Source organism: Chiloscyllium plagiosum, unplaced genomic scaffold, assembly GCF_037043375.1.
Source record: "Chiloscyllium plagiosum isolate Xiang-an unplaced genomic scaffold, Cpla_swu_hap1 HiC_scaffold_7, whole genome shotgun sequence".
NCBI lineage: Eukaryota > Metazoa > Chordata > Chondrichthyes > Orectolobiformes > Hemiscylliidae > Chiloscyllium > Chiloscyllium plagiosum.
Window position 1 is genome coordinate 51003739 of NW_028270145.1, and position 18815 is coordinate 51022553.

The following is an 18815-nucleotide window of genomic DNA, read 5'->3' on the forward strand; positions in this document are numbered from 1 at the left end:
TTCTCTAGCCTCTTGCATCCAATTCTCATACATCTAACACCTCTCTACTGTGATATTGAATGTCCTCAAGGTATGATCACTAACATCCCCAAGTTCCTAAGTCTTCATGTCTTTCTCCACAGTAAACACAGAGGAAAAATATTCATTGAGTACCTTGCCGAGAAATTATTGGCTACTCAATCTTACTGCTCCGTTCCACAACCAGTTCAACCTGTTCACCCTTTATATAAATAAAATCTTCAAAAGAGGGGAAATAAAACTGTGAAAGTCATTCAAACAACTCTGAGCAAAGATAAGCTTCATATCTCTCGGTCACCTTGAGATAGCAGGACTGACGTTGAAGGGAAGGTTTAATTAGCTAGGATTATATTTGCTGAAAATGTGTTGCTGGAAATGCGCAGCAGGTCAGGCAGCATCCAAGGAGCAGGAGAATCGATGTTTCGGGCATGAGTCCTTCTTCAGGAAGGATTCCTGAAGAAGGGCTCATGCCCGAAACATCGATTCTCCTGCTCCTTGGATGCTGCCTGACCTGCTGCGCTTTTCCAGCAACACATTTTCAGCTCTGATCTCAGCATCTGCAGTCCTCACTTTCTCCTAGGATTATATTTGCTGGAGTTCAGAAAAATGAGGAGGGATCTCTTTGAAATCTATAAAATTCTAATAGTATTAGGTAAGGCATATGTAGAAAGGTAGGGAGAGTTCCCAACGGTCATGGTGACAGCGGCTGATGCAGGAGCTTTTGAGGGTGTGGGGGTGGTGGTGGACGAGATTTCCTGCACTAGGGCTCACCGTCTAAACCATTTAGGACTGAGATGAGGATAAATTTCTTCACCCAGACTGTGGTGGGTATACGGAATTCACTACCACAGAATGCAGTTGAGGCCAAAAAATTGTATGATTTCAAGAATGAATTGTATCTCGCACTTGATGCTAAAAGGATCAAAGGATGAGGCAAAAAAGCAGGAACAAGTTATTGGGTCGGATGATTGGCCATGAATGGCAGAGTAGCTTTGAAGGGGTTAATGGGTTACTCCTGCTCTTGTTTCCTATTATTCTATGTCACACAAGGCTTCAAAATTGAGTGTGTTTTCACAAATTCATTTCTTTAACATTTTATTCACTTTCAAGGCTTCCTCAATAACAGCATGTTTCAGTTCCAATGCATCATAACTTCTATCAGGCCTAGTCTGAACCCACAATGGATTGTTCAAACTTCACAACTGGTCTGATTCCTCCCTGGAAAATCATCTTTCTGCAAGGACCTGCCCTGATTTATCAGAATGTAATTAATAGTTTAAAAGACTGCTCATCCAAAATTACTTCTCACTCATTCTGGTTAATTTTTAGCCCTTTGTATATAAATGCTGACTTCCAATCTTAGATTCTTTTTTGTTGCTTGATCTATCACACCACTCAAATTTTATTGAACCTCCTCACAGATAATCACTGATGTGCATCATATAGGTGCCTGTAATTTTCTTTTTGTGGTAGCAGTGGAACATTGCTGAATTTGCTTGAAGCAACTTACTTCCAGCAAGATGACATGCACTCTCACTACATCATTCAAACCATAAAGACATTTGTTTAATTTTCATAGCTTCCCCTCTGTATCACCTACTTTTTAGGTGGTTTCATAATATTCTCGTTTGAAACTTTTCGCCCAGCAAAAATATAGCTTTGATTAGCTTTCATTTTCAGGAGTATGTTGCGAAAGGAACTAAGGTCTTCAGGAGCACTCATCCTGCAGTAGGGGAAGCCACTATAAAACCTTGATCACCAAGTTTATTCTTTTTTGAAATCCAAGACACTCTTGACTTTAGCACTATGTGTCCCATCAGGAAACAACTTTTCTGTACACAGCCAATTGTATGAGAAAGCTGGCTGTTCCCTATCTAGTACCTCAATGTATACACCAAACTGTAGAGATTTCCAATTTTTGTGTTCGACATCCTTTATTAATTTATGCTCTAATTTGTTTGGAGCCACTAAAACTTCTCAATCATTAGGGCTTCTACTTTGCGTGATATTCTGAATCCATTCCATAGTCCTTGCTCTTATTAAATTATGACCTCCGCACACCCTTCTGTTGCATTCTGGATTACTACTGCTAGATCTCTCTCCCTATGCATTACCCTTTTCTCAAGTTTATCATATTTTCCTGGGGCCAAGTTCTCTTTCAGAACTTGACTTTGGGCTTTAAAGCTTACCACACCTTTACCTCACTTGGCCAATCCATGGATCTTACCTCCTGTCCCTCATTTTGCACATTTCAAGAATGCTTGAAGTTGCCAGTGGCTATCCCCCTCTCCCTAGCATGGTGGAATTCCTGCATTGACTGGATCCTCCAAGCATATTTGCTATTTTGGCACTAACTTCCAAATCCTCACACATTCAAGAAGTATGGGCAGCAGATCTATGTAAAAGGGAAGATTGGCTATGTCCAGCCATCTTGTAAGGAAAGTTCCACACAGTTTCTCACATCTGCAGGTAAAGCACCAAAGTTCTATTGCAGACTTTGGTAAGGTGGCTCATTCCAATATTAGCACACCTTTAAAAGTTTTTCCTCCAGCTTCTGGATCACAACCACAGAGCCAATGAGGATGAGGAAGATCCCCATTCCCCCTGAACCTCTCTCCATGCTCCGTAAAGTCCACTTCTGAGGGAGCACCTGGGACCCTCCAAGGAATCACTGCCAGCATGCTATCCACCAAAGCAGAGAATCCCACCTTAGTGAATAATGTTTATCTAGAATAGGTTGAGGGTCACATTCTGGTGAGCATAGCACTGACACAGGCCAGAGAAGAAAGAAATGGCCAAGGTCTCTGAAACTTGGGTGGTTGCTAGAGATCAGGCTCATGCTGAGGCCAGCACAGATGAGGAATTTCCAGCCAGATTCGGTCATTAATGAATCAATGGAGATGTAGAGGAAAGCAGTGGAACGTGCTGTAGAGGTGCCAGAAACCTTGTACAGGCTGAAGTGAAGGGCAGAGGAGTCTGTTCATATCCTGTCTGATCTGCGTCTCTGGTGTGCCACCACATGGCTGTCTCAATGGACAGCAAGGTTTAGCACAACCTTCAGTAGCTGTCAGATATGCACTCAGACTTGCACTCCGTCGTTTGAGCTGTAGGTGCTTTCATCCATTGGTTCTGTGAAAGGGGGCCAAATAACCTTCCCTCCAGTTGCCACATCCCATCAAGGGCTGCGAGATGTCCATGGTGTACCAACAGGGAGGCAACCAAGAATTGTCCATTCAGAATCCAGCAACTCACCTCTGCCAGGAACCCAAGCAGATCGGAGTGCACTTGTGCGGGATACCCACAAGCAGAGTGGGGGCGGCTACGTCCAGGGTCACAAAAGAACAACACTAAAGCTTTCAGTGGCATGTTAACAAAGCAGTTAGCAGGCTTCCAGCAGCTCACTGCTGCTAAGGGATCATCCAGACGTAGTGCAAGGAAACATGGGATGAAAGAAAATCAAATTCACTTTGAGTACATGAATGTGAACATTTTGTAAATCACTTCTATGTAAATAACAGTTTTGTGTTCCCTTCTGGAATACCTTGAGAGGCAATGAGCCTTGTGAGCATGTTCTTCAGCTGCAGGGCTGTGAAGACTGCTTAGCACCGACACTTGCATGCACAGGTCCCATCTGCGAGTAGGAAACCCTCTGGAAATCAGCAATCTAAGCTTCATCTAGTCATAAAGATGTACAGCACAGAAATAGACCCTTCGGTACAACTCATCCATGCCAATGAGATATCCTAACCTAATCTAGTCCCATTTGCCAGCACTCAGCCCATATCCTTCCAAACCCTTCCTATTCATATACCCATCCAGATGCCTTTTAAATGTTGCAATTGTACCAGCCTCCACCACTTCCTCTGGCAGCTCACTCCATACATGTATCACCCTCTGCGTGAAAAAGTTGCCCCTTAGGTCTCTTTTATATCTTGCCTTTCTCACCGTAAACCTATGCCCTCTATTTCGGGACTCTCCCACCCCAGGAAAAAGACTTTGTCTATTTATCCTATCCATGCCCCTCATGATTTTATAAACCTCTATAAGATCACCCCTCAGCTTTCGACACTCCAGGTAAAACAGCCCCAGCCTACTCAACCTCTTCCTTAGCTGAAATCCTCCAACTCTGGCAACATCCTTGTAAATCTTTTCTGAACCTTTTCAAGTTTCACAATAGTTCAATGTTTGTGTTGCTTGAGTCAATCAGCCTGGTGTAGGCCCACTACTTCTCCGTGAGAGATGTATGTCCCTCGCAATCAAAGGTCTCGATCATTGACATGAGTTCGTGCAGGTCACAGCCAATAATGACTCTACTGGGGATCCTGCCCAGTAACTAATGGTGTGCTCCTTCTGAGTGGTTCAGGCAGTGGAACCACATCTTCAAGGGACCAACAGTCTGATCAATGATTGTCCTGGTGGATTGATATTGCAGCTTTAGAGCATCAGTCTGACAATTTCACACTGGGTCATTTGCCATCTTTTCTGGGGGTACCCCTTGTCACTCACAAGCCAGCCCTGGAGATGATGTGGTGGTGGTGGGGGTGGGGGGGAGGGGGGGTGGTGGGGATGGTGTCATACAGAATATAAGTGACATGGCAGCTCCCTGGATAGTGGGCACACACCTGCAGGAATTGTTGCTTGTGGTTCCAAAGTAACTGGACATTGAGGGATTGAAATCTCTTCCTGTTCAGGAGTCTGGCTGCCAGGGAGTTGCAGCACCACATGGGTGTACTCAATAACCCCTTGAACCTCAAGGAACTAGCAATAGCTACAAACCCCACAGCTCAGGCAGCTTGACTCTCCGTCTCCATGGTGAACTGGACAATTACTTTTCTGTAAAGGGCTTGAGTAATTTCACAAACACAGTGTGGCCTTCTGATTGGGAGATGCTATACAAAACTCCAACTGATCTGTGAAAGGAGCTGGTATTAAGACACTGCGATACTGCTGTGATCATCAGGCCCCATAGCACTGCATCCCAAGCTTTAAGGCTGCAGACCTGCCTATAGGAGGTGGCAGATGTACAAGGATGGTTTCTTAAGTTATGCAAATACATTTCCTGCCCTACTTTCACTCACTGGAAGATAGCTACATGCCTCTTGTACCCCTTTCCCCATGGACTGGTTAATGTCATTATTTCCCTCCTTCAGGCAGTTAATATAGTAGTTAGGAAGACATACAGTAAGCTTGCCCTTATCAGGCATGGTACAGATTCAAAGATCAGTGCAGTCTTGTTGAAGCAGTACATAACTTTAGTTAGGCCACAGCTGGAGTACTATGTGCAGTTCTGGTCACCACACTGTAAGAGGGGTGCAATTGCCCTGTAAGGGGTGCAAAGGAGATTCATCAGGATGTTGCCTGGATGGAGCGGTTTAGCTAGGAAGAGAGGCTGGATAACTTCAGTGAAGGTTGAGGGGATCTGATTGAGATGTATAAGATTATGAGGAACACAGACAGAGCGAATAGAAAGAAGTTTGTTCTTTTTAGTTGAAAGGTCAATAGCAAAGTGGCATAATTTTAAAGTGAAAGGCAGGAGGTTTAGAGTAGATTTGAGGAAAACCTTTTTCACCCAGAGTGGGTGGAAGCCTGAAATTCACAGCTTGGGAGAATAGTTGTGGTTGGTAATCTCAAATGTTTTAAAAGTACTTGGAATGAGCACGGAGTCATAGAGATGTACAGCGCGGAAACAGACCCTTCGGTCCAACTTGTCCATGCCGACCAGATATCCTAACCTTATCTAGATCCATTTGCCAGCACTTGGCCCATATCTCTCTAAGCCCTTCCTGTTCATATACCATCCAGATGCCTATTAAATGTTGTAATTGTACCAGCCTCCACTACTTCCTCTGGCAGTTCATAGACACACCATCCTCTATGTGAAAAAGTAGACCTTTAGGTCCTTTTTATCGCTTTCCCCTCTCACCCTAAATCTATGCTCTTGAGTTCAGGACTCCCACACCCCAAGGAAAACATAAGGGGCATCTTTTATCTCTATTTCTCCTATCCATGCCCCTCATGTTTTTATAAACCTCTAGATTCTCCAGCCTCTGATTCTCCAGGGAAAACAGCCCCAGCCTATTTAGCCTCTCCCTATAACTCAAATCCTCCAACACTGGCAACATCCTTGTAGATCTTTTCTTAAACCTTTCAAGTTTCACCACATCCTTCTGATAGGAAGGAGACCAGAACTGCACGCAATATTCCAAAAATGGCACTGAAGTGTTAGAATCTTCAAGGCTATGGGACTAGTGTTGGAAAGTAGGAAATACAGATTTGATGGGCCGAAGGGCCTATTCTGTATTGTATGATTCTGTGAATGGGAGACTTCAGCATTAACACAATAGGCATTTCCATGAAAGGCATTTCGGAGGGCGATAAGTTAGTAAAGTAATACTTACTCACCAGGCATTGGAGGAAGCAGTGGACCCCACCAGGTACATGCCTCTTATTTACAGTCGACTTTGTGAACAGATGGATGTCATTTTTGGGGACCATAATTGCAATCCTAATTTTGTGACATATTTTCAATAACTTCAAAAGCTTGAAATCAAAACTGTGATGGGTAACATTTTTTGCTTCACCTGTCTCTGGAAACAGTTGTAAAGCAAACTGTTCAATGCAGAATGTCAGCCCAATTTCAGAGGCAAATTGATGACCATTGCAGAAAAAGAAGGACGACAGCAGGAATAGGCAAAAAAAAGGCGGTCTTTTTGAAAAGAAAATTCACAGCTGTTCATCATGTAGGGACTGCAGCTATTTTCCAAAATACCAAATTAGCATTGTAAACATCGAAATCAGACCTTTCAAAATTCAACCTATAGCCCAATTTCTCTTCGATCTTAGTTTAATCTCAATTCATCAATAATGTACACTTATTATGGGATTCTGACAGCAAGCTATGGCTTTTGATAAATTATATATCTCAAGCCAGATTTAAAATTTGAAGCCCAAGTGCTAATTAACAATACAGGCCTAGTTAATAACGAGATTTCTTGTTGAGTATCTGATCACAGCATGGGCGTCATTTGTCAAGAATGCTCAAATCTACCTTAGAGACCAGTTTCTGTAATTCTCCCATGCCTACCATATGTAAAATTGGGATCTTTGTTTCTATAATAACCTTTTATTAGGGAACTGACATAATGATTAAGCTCACTGAGACACATACAATGAATTAGACGATTACCCTTGCTGCTTTAAGCTTTTCGGAATTGCAGCAAGACAAAATAATTAATATCGAATTTTAATTTGATGTGTTCCACATTTAAACCCCAATTTGCAAAGTACACCTGGAAAGCTGCCACTGTTCACTCGCAGTTTAAGCTGATGAAAGAAAGGCTCCTGCAGTTTGAAATACTAGTTGAAGTGTGGAGGAAATAACATGGGCTAGGTAATGACTTACTCCTGACTTTCTACTACTTATCACAACACGTGGTCATGGATTTTAAAAATGAGCCACCAGTCTTTCAAAAGAATGTAATGTATCAACTGGTTGAGAGAAACAAATTAAATTTTTTGCAATACTAGTTAATACTGATATGATATTGTTAGTCTTACAAAATTGTTTATAAACGATTTATTAATTCAACGTGACTTTCTTGCACATTTCACCAATTCGGTTTTAAAACTGTGGATGTTACATTTGTCTAACTGATATGAGTAGAACATCAACTTTAAAAAATTGAGCTTCATCTTAAAAACGTTTTACTACAGAAAAGCTATTTAACATTGCGAGACCAAATTCTTACGTTTCCCATTATTCTACACAATAAAATTAACCCTGTACATTCCAACAGCTTGCTTAAAATGATAACACTTGTTACTTGACACATGTATGCATTCCTTGGACTGCAACTTTCCCTTTCTTGACACTAAAAGTTGGGGGGTGGGGCAACCATGAACTAATTACCCATATGCTGATAAATCTCAACTAATCACATGCGAACCAGCTGAAGAGTTGACTGGTGAGCATTAGTGAGTAATTCAGCCTCAACAGTCATTGTCAGTCTCACCCTCACCCCAGAAACTGCCGGAAATCAAAGGCTGGCAGCTTCCGTGTCTGAAAGTCCAGCAGTAAAGTCTTGCAGTGGTCTTCAGGGAATCCAACAGCGAGAAGGCAGGTCTTTTTCTTTTTACTCCTGCAGGGTGGGTATCATTGGGATAGGGGATTTGAGGGGTCAGAGACAAGGTCAAAGGGTGGTTTTCAGAGCCACCCCACTGTCCCCAGACAGTTTTCCCCCAACATTGGAACAACTCGATATTTCCCCCCAAAGTGATTTCCCCCCACTCTCCCTGCAAAACCTGGCAAGCATGTTGTCTTGGTTTCCCAGTGGAGAAATCAGCCAATTTAATGGCTTGCCAGGAGGTATGTAATCAGGAAGGTGGTGAGTTAATATCCATAAATGGCTGTTCACTGGCCACTTAAGTGCTTTAATTCGAAGCTGGTCAGGAAAGACTCCAATTTACTTTCTCACCTAGAATTTATTTTTGATGTGGCAACAGGGAAGTGAATATCTCTCCAGGGTCAAATTGTCCAATAATTGCCCTTTCTCACTACCTCCAGGGAGAGGATAAATTCCAACTCTTGTGTAGCAATGATTGAATTTGTGCTTTCTGGACAAGGATTAAAAGTCTGCAATAACTATGCTTCATGCTGACTGGAAAAGACATTCATATGAATTTGAATATTTCCCAGCTATGAATTTTCAGGATGCAACTCACCTCTAAAAGGAAACATGTTGACTTGTAGATTAATGTTTATGGCTATAAAATTCTAATTTACATTTCTTGACAAATTTGTGATCATTCAACATGCACCATTAAGAATTCTCACAAATTCATTTGTGAAAGACAGCATATGTTACAACAGCATGTACACTTTATCCCTGAAATTTACCATTTTTGAAATGATTGAATGTATTTACTGGAAGAAATTCAGAATTATTATGAATGTGAGAGTTAAGAAGCAGTCTGTTGAGGTCTAACAGGTTGTGGTATGACAAGCTTTTAGATTCTTTCTGCAATTCTCACATTGTAGGGATGTGGAAATGACAGTCACCCAGGAATTAGACGAAGGAAGATCAGAGTTATTATAATACAGCTCATCCACTCCATTCCTGTCTTCTATGGAAAAGACCATTGAGTCTCATTCCACCATCTTATTACTGCAGCCCTGCAAGTTTATTCGAAAGTGCTTATCATTTTGTTTTGAAATTGCCTCTGGTCCATCATTCTCATAAATAGGAGGTTTTTTTTTAGATTAGATTAGATTACTTACAGTGTGGAAACAGGCCCTTCAGCCCAACAAGTCCAAACCGACCCTCCGAAGAGCAACCCATCCAGACCCATTCCTCTACATTTACCCCTTCACATAAGACTACGGGCAATTTAGCATGGCTAATTCACCTAACCTGCACATCTTTGGACTGTGGGAGGCAACCAGAGCACCTGGAGGAAACCCACGCAGACACTGGGAGAATGTGCAAACTCCACACAGACAGTTGCCTGAGGTGGGAATTGAACCCAGGTCTCTGGCGCTGTGAGGCAGCAGTTCCAGGTCTTTACCATTTACTGTGTACAAAATTTCTTCCTCACCCCCGTGCACTTCTTGCCTTAACCTGAAATCTACGAACCTAGCCTTCTAATAACCAGCTAATGGGAACAGCTTTTCTTTGTCTATCTTATTTAAACCTAGTTAAAAATCACACAACACCAAGTTATAATCCAACAGGTTTAATTGGAAGTACGCTAGCTTTCGGAGCATCGCTCCTTCATCAGGTGATAGGGAGGTAAGGAGCGATGCTCGAAAAGCTAGTGTGCTTTCAATTAAACCTGTTGGACTATAACCTGGTGTTGTGTGATTTTTAACTTTGTACACCCCAGTCCAACACCGGCATCTCCAAATCATTATTTAAACCTGTCATTATATTATCCAATTCCATCAATGTCTGCTGCATTTCCTTTGTTCCAAGCAAAATAGCATCAACTTTTTCAATCCAATCTTGTAGTTAAAATCCCTCATCTTTTGAACAATTCTGATAAATCTCCTCTGCACCCTCTCAAGGTCCACATTGTTCTGAAAGTATGGTGGACAAAACTAAAGACTGTGTTCTAGTTGTGGCATGACTATGCTTTCTAAAGGTTCAGCACACCTTCTCTAATTTTGTATTCTATACCAGAATACCTACAGCTCCGCCTTCAACGCTATAATTCCAACCAAACTAATCTCTAAACTCCAAGACCTAGGTCTCTGCTCTGCCCTCTGCAACTAGATACTTGACTTCCTGACCCACAAACCACAATCAGTGAGGATAGGCAACAGCACCTCCTGCACAACAACTCTCAACACTGGTACCCACAAGGCTGCATTCTCAACCCTGTTCTGTACTCTCGATACAATCATGATTATGTGGCCAATTCCGTCCTAACTCCATCTACCAGTTCACTGTAGGCTGGATATCAAACAATGACAAGACAGAATACAGGAAAGAGATAGAGTGCTTACTGTTGTGGTGTAAAGATAACAAGCTCTCCATCAACATCAGCAAAACTAACAAGCTGATCATTGACCAGGAAGCAAGGAGGAGGGCATGCCCCTACTACATCAAGAGATCTGAGGAGGAGATGCTTCTGAGTGTCAGGTTGCTAGCAGTGAGGATCACCAACAATCTGTCCTGGACCACTCACGTTGATGTCAAAAATATGGTGCTGGAAAAGCACAGCTTTTCCTGATGAAGGGCTTTTGCCCAAAACGTCGATTCTCCTGCTCCTCGGATGCTGACTGACCTGCTGTGCTTTTCCAGCACCACATCTTGACTCTAATCTCCAGCATTTGCAGTCCTCACTTTCACTCACGTTGATGGACAGTCAAGAAGGCACAACAACACCTCTTCTTCCTCAGGAGATCAAGGAAATTCAACATGTCTCACTAACAATAATAAATGCACCATAGAAAGCATTCTGTCTGGATGCACCATGGCTTGGTTTGGCAATACTTTTGCCCAGAACTGTAAGAAACGGAGAGTTATGAACACAGTCCCAGTCCATCATGCAAGCCAACCTTCCATCTATTGACTCCATCTACAAGGCAGCCAACATCAAAGACCTCAACATCAAAGACTATAATCTCTTCCAACTTCTTCCATCCGGCAGAAGATACAAAAGCATAAACACATGTACCAACAGTTTTAGGAACAACTTCTTTCCCGCGGTTATTAGACTTCTGAATGGACCGTTTAAATTTCAAATCTAATGTTGATACTGCTTTTTGTGTACTTTCATTGCAGCTATAACTTTGTATTCCTTGCTCTGTTCTATCATCCTATGATCTTTGTATGGTAGTGATCTGCATATACTGCACACAAAAAAAATTTTTTCACTGTATCTAAGTACATATAATAATAATAAATCAAACCAAATCAAATCTTATAAGAAGCCCATGATTCCATATATGTTACCATTGTAATCTTAATATGTCCTACCACCTTCAAAGATCTGTATATGTGAAATCTAGGTTCAACTGTCACTGGATCATGTTAAAGCGCAGATCCTTTTAAAGGTCAATCAGGACAGGTCCAGAGTTGACTGAGAGCCAGTGATACTGATTTGTATTTAGAACATAGAACATAGAAGAATACAGCGCAGTACAGGCCCTATGGCCCTCAATGTTGCGCCGATCCAAGCCCACCTAACCTACACTAGCCCACTATCCTCCATATGCCTATCCAATGCCCGTTTAAATGCCCATAAAGAGGGAGAGTCCACCACTGCTACTGGCAGGGCATTCCATGAACTCACGACTCGCTGAGTAAAGAAATTTAAGAGCTCAGTTCTTGGAGAGGGCTCTTGCGGTGTTGTGGTAGCACTGCTATCTCTGGACTAGGAGACCTAGGTTCAAGTCCCAGTTGCTCCAGAGGTATGTAACGCTATCTCTGAACAGGTTGATTAGAAAATATGAAGAGCTGAGTTCCTAAGAGGGGTGCAGGCAATGTAATGCAAGGGTAGTGTCCAATCAGATTTTCTTCCCTAAAAAGTATATTAGTCAACCAGATGTATTTTTATAATAATCAATGATAGTTTCATGGTCAATGTATCATTACTAGCTTTCAATTCTAGATTTAATTAATTGTTGTGGATTTAAACCCTTGCCCCAAGAGTATTAGCTTGAGCCTCTGGAATATTAGTCCTGTAACATTACCACTACACCATCTTCTCTTCTCAGTTTATTAACATGAATCGTATCTGATGATTCTTGCAGGCTTGTTAACTCCCAGTTCAAGAATACCATGAGAGGGGCTTTAGAGAAGGCTTAATGTTCAGAACACAACCTGGAGATAAATATCATCTACAGCAACTAGAATTTTGAAAAGTAAGCAGAAAGATGCAAGTGGATTGATCAAGTTATATTTTGCATTGCACACATGAAACAATATCCCCTTCCAAATTACATGTGAAAACTAAACATCACTGCACCAACTTGTTTAAAAAGAATGAACTGATGGGAAAATATCCCAACTTTTCAATGCTTTCTGCAAAACGGAGTTGTACTATGTGACTTGTTTTCTGGTACAGCAGTCTTCAATCCCATTATCTTTAGCTTTCTTTCAAGCCTCTGATTTAATTACAATGCATTATGCTCTTCAGTTGTTTAGTTGGTCAAATAAGAAATAAAATAATAGCTATCATCATCTTCTCCCCACAAAAATATCATTTGTCTCCAAGTTAGATATATTACTGAGGAAGGGTCACTCGTCCCGAAACGTTAACGCTGATTTCTCTTCACAGATGCTGCCAGACCTGCTGAGCATTTCCAGCAATTTCTGTTTTTGTCTCTAGATATATTACTAGCAGGATAGAGATACGGGACACAGTGAAGCAGAGGTCGATAAAATCTACAAAGAAATAGGCTGTCCGTTAGCAAATACAACATAAAAACTATTATGAATGGATGGCTCAGTACCTACATTTTCAATAAAACATGCTGAAAACAATGTATTAGTATATAACAAAACAAAACTGAAATGGATGAATTGTCACAACATAAAACTACATGCATTTTACTACATATTATTATTTACATATTTTATAAATAAACAAGCTATTACAGGCAAAGAAATGAGTTGGCTCTTCAAGTATATTCAAAAAGCATTTGAAATAATTGATAAAAGACATTTTATAAAACATAAGTTGTTCTAAGCTCAGATTCAAAATTTTGTTTTAGGGTAAAATATAAAAAGTGTTTATACCTATTGATATAACTTAGTGCGATATATGATGGTTGCTGCTGTTCCTGCCGCTCCAAAACCTTTGGATCATTTTCTGTCGAAAGAACATACCAGAATTAATTAACAAGAATCTTACTGTTACATAATTTTAAAAGCAGCTATTAAATATTTGGCATGCAATGAAATATCAGATTTATTTCACAGGAATTTCACGTCACACAATAAAGTCAACTCAATGGAGAAAATATCTGCCTCATTACTTCTCGTTTTTCAATGTAAACAAGAGGGCAGTGAAATCATCTTTTAAAATCCTCACAGCTCTTAACTGAGGTCCATATTATGCAACTTCTGAGTGAGCCTTGTAATAGGTACTCAATACTCCTGTATTGCAGTAGGCAAGAGTTGTACCTCATAGAGTCATAGATATATACAGCATGGAAACAGACCCTTCGGTCCAACCCGTCCATGCCGACCAGATATCCCAATCCAATTTAGTCCCACCTGCCAGCACCCGGCCAATATCCCTCCAAACCCTTCCTATTCATACACCCATCCAAATGCCTCTTAAATGTTGCAATTGTACCAGCCTCCACCACATCCTCTGGCAGCTCATTCCATACACGTACCACCCTCTGCATGAAAGAGTTGCCCCTTAGGTCTCTTTTATATCTTTCCCCTCTCACCCTAAACCTATGTCCTCTAGTTCTGGACTCCCCCACCCCAGACTGTGCCTATTTACCCTATCCATGCCCCTCATAATTTTATAAACTTCTATAAGGTCATCCCTCAGCCTCCGACGCTCCAGGGAAATCAGCCGCAGCCTGTTCAGCCTCTCCCTACAGCTCAAATCCTCCAACCCTGGCAACATCCTTTAGATCTTTTCTGAACCCTTTCAAGTTTCACAACATCTTTCCGATCGGAAGGAGACCAGAATTGCACGCAATATTCCAACAGTGGCCTAACCAATGTCTTGTACAGCCGCAACATAACCTCCCAACTCTTGTACTCAATACTCTGACCAATAAAGGAAAACATACCAAACGCCGCCTTCACTATCCTATCTACCTGCGACTCCACTTTCAAGGGGCTTTGAACCTGCACTCCAAGGTCTCTTTGTTCAGCAACACTCCCTAGGACCTTACCATTATGTGTATAAGACTTACTTTCCTGCTCAGATTTGCTTTCCCAAGATGCAGCACCTCGCATTTATCTGAATTAAACTCCATCTGCTACTTCTCAGCCCATTAGCCCATCTGATCAAGATCCTGTTGTAATCTGAGGTAACCTTCTTCGCTGTCCACTACACCTCCAATTTTGGTGTCACTTGCAAACTTACTAACTATACCACTTTTGCTCGCATCCAAATCATTTATATAAATGACAAAAAGTAGAGGACCCAGCAACGATCCTTGTGGCACTCCATTGGTCACAGGCCTCCAGTCAGAAAAACCACCCTCCACCACCACCCTTAGTTATCTACCTTTGAGCTAGTTCTGCATCCAAATGGCTATTCCGTAAGATCTAACCAGTCTCCCATGGGGAACCTTGTCGAACGCCTTACTGAAGTCTGGGTTTGGTGGAGGAAGCAATAATTGACTCCCCCCAACCCCGTTTTACGGAGAATACCTTACAGTTTACGTGGAGACAGGTTTGGCAGTAAATCAGCAGCTACATTGATTGAAGTGGATATGATGGAGCGCAGAGGGACATGATTTCAGATTTTCATTTTCTGTCCACATATTAGGCAAAACATGTCAGGGCAGAGTTTACACTTTCCGTATTCATCAGGTGGACGGTGGCCCCGCCAATTTCATCACCATCCTGACTGGCTTCACTGGAGGTCTGAGCCATTTACTGCCACGTTAAAAGCTGTTACTGTAGACTGGAGGAACACAGAGGATATATTGAGAAGAACATCTCAGGAGAAACAGATGCTGAGAATTGGGCAAGCCAGCCCCTCACAATCCTCTGATGTGGACACATATCTGATGCTGGAGGCTGTGAGGCAGACCAAGATGGGTCTTTTCCTAGGGAAGGCTCCATCCAGACAAAGCAGGTAAGGATGAACATTGCTGGCACACAGTCAGCAAAAAGGGTGTGGTCCAAAGACCCATACACTCAGAGCCACAAATCGTTCAATGATTTTGTACTCTCTGAGGTAAATGAACCTGAAGCATCAGGATGAGCCTCTATTTTTCCACCGTCTGGTAGACACACCACCCAAAGAGCCTCCATGGAGCAGTTTGCTTCTGAACATGGGAGAATGGAGTGCCCAGGTCACAGAATGACCACCCCTCATCCTCTCCACAACGATACTGATTTGCATTATGTTGTGAAGCTGTTGTTTTTACAAGATAGCTATATTTTAAAAAGTAATTTTTGTTACAATTCCCATAGAGATCAATAACATTTAAAAATAATTTCTGAATGACCAGCAAAAATAACCAAAGGACAACATTTCACATTATAAGACTTTTACAGAACAAACAAGTTAAAATCAACATAAATCATGCACAGGCAACTAATACAACAACCTAAAGAAAAGTTTCTTTCACATTAACTAACTAAAACAATCACAAAATGTCTTACTTGAGCTAAGTACTACACCTCTGGGAGATATGTAGCATTACTAAAACAACTGCAATATAGGAAGCTCCAAAGTACCTCCCTGCTCCCCAGCATGTTCAGGTCTCCCAGCCACTGGAGGTTGAAACTTCCAGTGTCCACCAAAATCATTCAACTACAGTAACTTCAAGATCTGATTTTCACCAGATAAACCCACCTCAGAAATGCCTTGTTCCTTAAATCTCTCTGTTCTGTCTAATTCCAAACAGAAAGCAAACTTTCATAAGTATGTGCTTGGTTGTTGACACAAAACATTTCCACTGCTTCATTCACAGCAGTAAAAACAGCTATCCATTTCCTGAGTTACTGTGTCAATGTGTGAAAACTGTCACTTCATTTCAATAGATTTTTATTTGGCTTTCTCCCATATGGCATGCATATCACAAAAGCATATGGAATGCTTCCATAATTCTCAATTTTACTTTAAGTTAAAAAGGAACATTTTATAAAAGGACCGTCCCATAATACCAAAACAGAAGTGCTAGAAAAGCTCAGCAGGTCTGGCAGCATCTGTGAAGAGAAATCAGAGTTAACGTTTCGGGTCCAGTGACCCAAAACATTAACTCTGGTTTTTTTTTAAGATTAGATTCCCTACAGTGTGGAAACAGGCCCTTTGGCCCAACAAGTCCACACCGAGACTCCGAAGAGTAACCCACCCAGACCCATTTCCCTCTGACTGACGAACCTAACACTATGGACAATTTAGCATGGCCAATTCACCTGACCTGCACATCTTTGGACCTTGGGAAGAAACCAGAGCACCCGGAGGAAACCCAAGCAGACACGGGGAGAATGTGCAAACTCCACACAGACCGTTGCCTGAGGCTGGAATCGAACCTGGGTCCCTGGTGCTGTGAGGAAGCAATGCTGACCACTGAGCGCATGGCCTGAGGTAGTCACTGAGGAGGATGAGGTTACCATCCTCACAGAGTGATGTCATGATCTTTGGCTTCCTTTCGTCCTTTGATAGTAGGAATATCTGTGCGGCAGGTAGCCTTGCAGTGCTCCAGTGCAGCAGTGCGTATCTCAAACACAAACAGAGACAAATCAGCAAGCTGTCTCCACCTAATTTGAGGCCAGATGGACAGAATGACTTAGAAAGGGCCAAGAGCAGAGCCCACAGCATACATGGGCCACTGAGGTCTTCTCTTTATGACTGTGCAGTATTGTGCTTTACAAGTACAATGTAAATAATGACACTTGAAGTTATTGTGTGAGCCTCCATTTCTAATGGTGAAGCAATGAAACTGGCATGAGGTGATGAAGGTGAAACAGTTGGGCACATATCAATCCTTCATGGTGATAAGAGTGGACACATTCAGGCTGCATCTTCACTGGGCACATAAACAGCTCAGACTGAGCTCCAGAACTGTGGCTCCATGAGACTCAGGTGAAACATGCCTCAATCAAATGATTCCTGAAATTTGACAACTCAATGAGACCTTCATGTCTTGTGCCAGGCCTGGCCACCTCCCTGGGCAGCTGGAACTAGGGCTCTGTTTCTTCTTTCTCCAACACCAATGATGAGCTGTGTCTTTCAAAGACTTTGTACTTTTCAGGGTTCATATCCCTGAAGGGTCATATATATTAAGGAGAACATAGCAGACTGTCACATTGTGCAAGATTTTTAATGAAGCAGCTACCTGACCAGTACAGGAACTGAAGATACATCTTCAGAAGCCTGATAGTCAGCTGAGATATTGGCTCTGGTCAAATCGCTTGTGTGCCTGTTTCTCAGATTCTTGTGAAGAGGTCTTCAAGTGATATCCCTCGTCCCTTAGAAGTTTTCTATGTACTTTTGGGACGATTGAGTAAACAATTGTGGCAGCCTAACTGTGGAGGATTAAGGGATCATGGTGTCTGCCAGGAAGTCAAGCCCACATATGAAGAAAGCTCTTCTTTTGGTCATTGAGGGAGTAGGAGCTCTTCCTGTTGATGTACTTAAGCCAATCACTGGACAATAATGATGCCCTACAACTGGTGGAATTCAGTGATGACAGTGATGAAAAGAAATGCCCTTTTAGCCTGGGAGGTCCCACTCATATTGATGTACTGCCCTGCTCTGGAAAATAAGGCAAATGTCACCTGAACAGTCAAGTTTGTGCAGCCATTTGTGAAATGCTACCACAGCCCACAGCCTGTCTTTGGAAGAAGCAGGAAACAAAGCAGTTGTGTGTCAAACCTATATGGATTGTCACAGTCTCCTGTAATACTGGGTCTCAACTATCTCCAGGTAGCTCTGTGTTCACTTGTAGATTCTGTTCTAAATGGACAACCTCCCTGGCTCTCTGTGGAAGATGAAGCCCAAACGTGACAATACCCTTTCGTGCTTAGGAGGCAACTGCCCACTCTCCTAATCCTTTGTGCTGAGCTGATGATGCCTATTTCTCATTGGGTGAGTTGCGTTTTGCACTGTTCACCCCTTTATCAGTCTCAGTTAATCCTCTAAGGGGGTGGGGGGTGGGTCGCAAGGATTGATTCACTGCAGTCTTCGTGTAGCTGGTCTTTCCCAGACAGTGAACATAGCGTTTGTGCCCTATGAAAACCACAACAATCTCTTAACAAGTGACTCTTGAAGAATCTTGTTTTGCCTTTGTAATGGATCATAATGGAATGAGTAGGATTGATGTTCTGGTTTCCCAGTGAAATTGGCCAACACAGGAATGGACAAAGTGAGGACTGCAGATGCTGGAGCTCAGAGTCGAGAGTGTAGTGCTGGAAAGGCACAACAAGTCAGGTAGCATCTGAGGAGCAGGAGAATCGACATTTCGGTCTTAAACCCTTCATTAGGAATTTCTGATGAAGGGCTTATCCAATCCTTACTGAATTGGATTAACAAGACTTCACACATTAGATGACCAGGCATATAACACATTCGATCTGATACTAGTCGAAACGTCATGCTGATTAACCGGAATGTTTGTTCAAACTTTTTCCAACTTTGGCTAG

General features: G+C 42.1%; 1 protein-coding gene across 1 annotated transcript in view; it reads right to left on the reverse strand.

The window, feature by feature from the left end:
* LOC122551539 (juxtaposed with another zinc finger protein 1-like) overlaps positions 1-18815 on the reverse strand; it is a 118387-nt gene that overhangs the window by 19517 nt on the left and 80055 nt on the right. The window contains exon 2 of the mRNA XM_043693564.2: positions 13263-13335. Within this exon, the coding sequence (XP_043549499.1) occupies positions 13263-13335 (73 nt within the window). The remainder of the gene's footprint in view (positions 1-13262; positions 13336-18815) is intronic.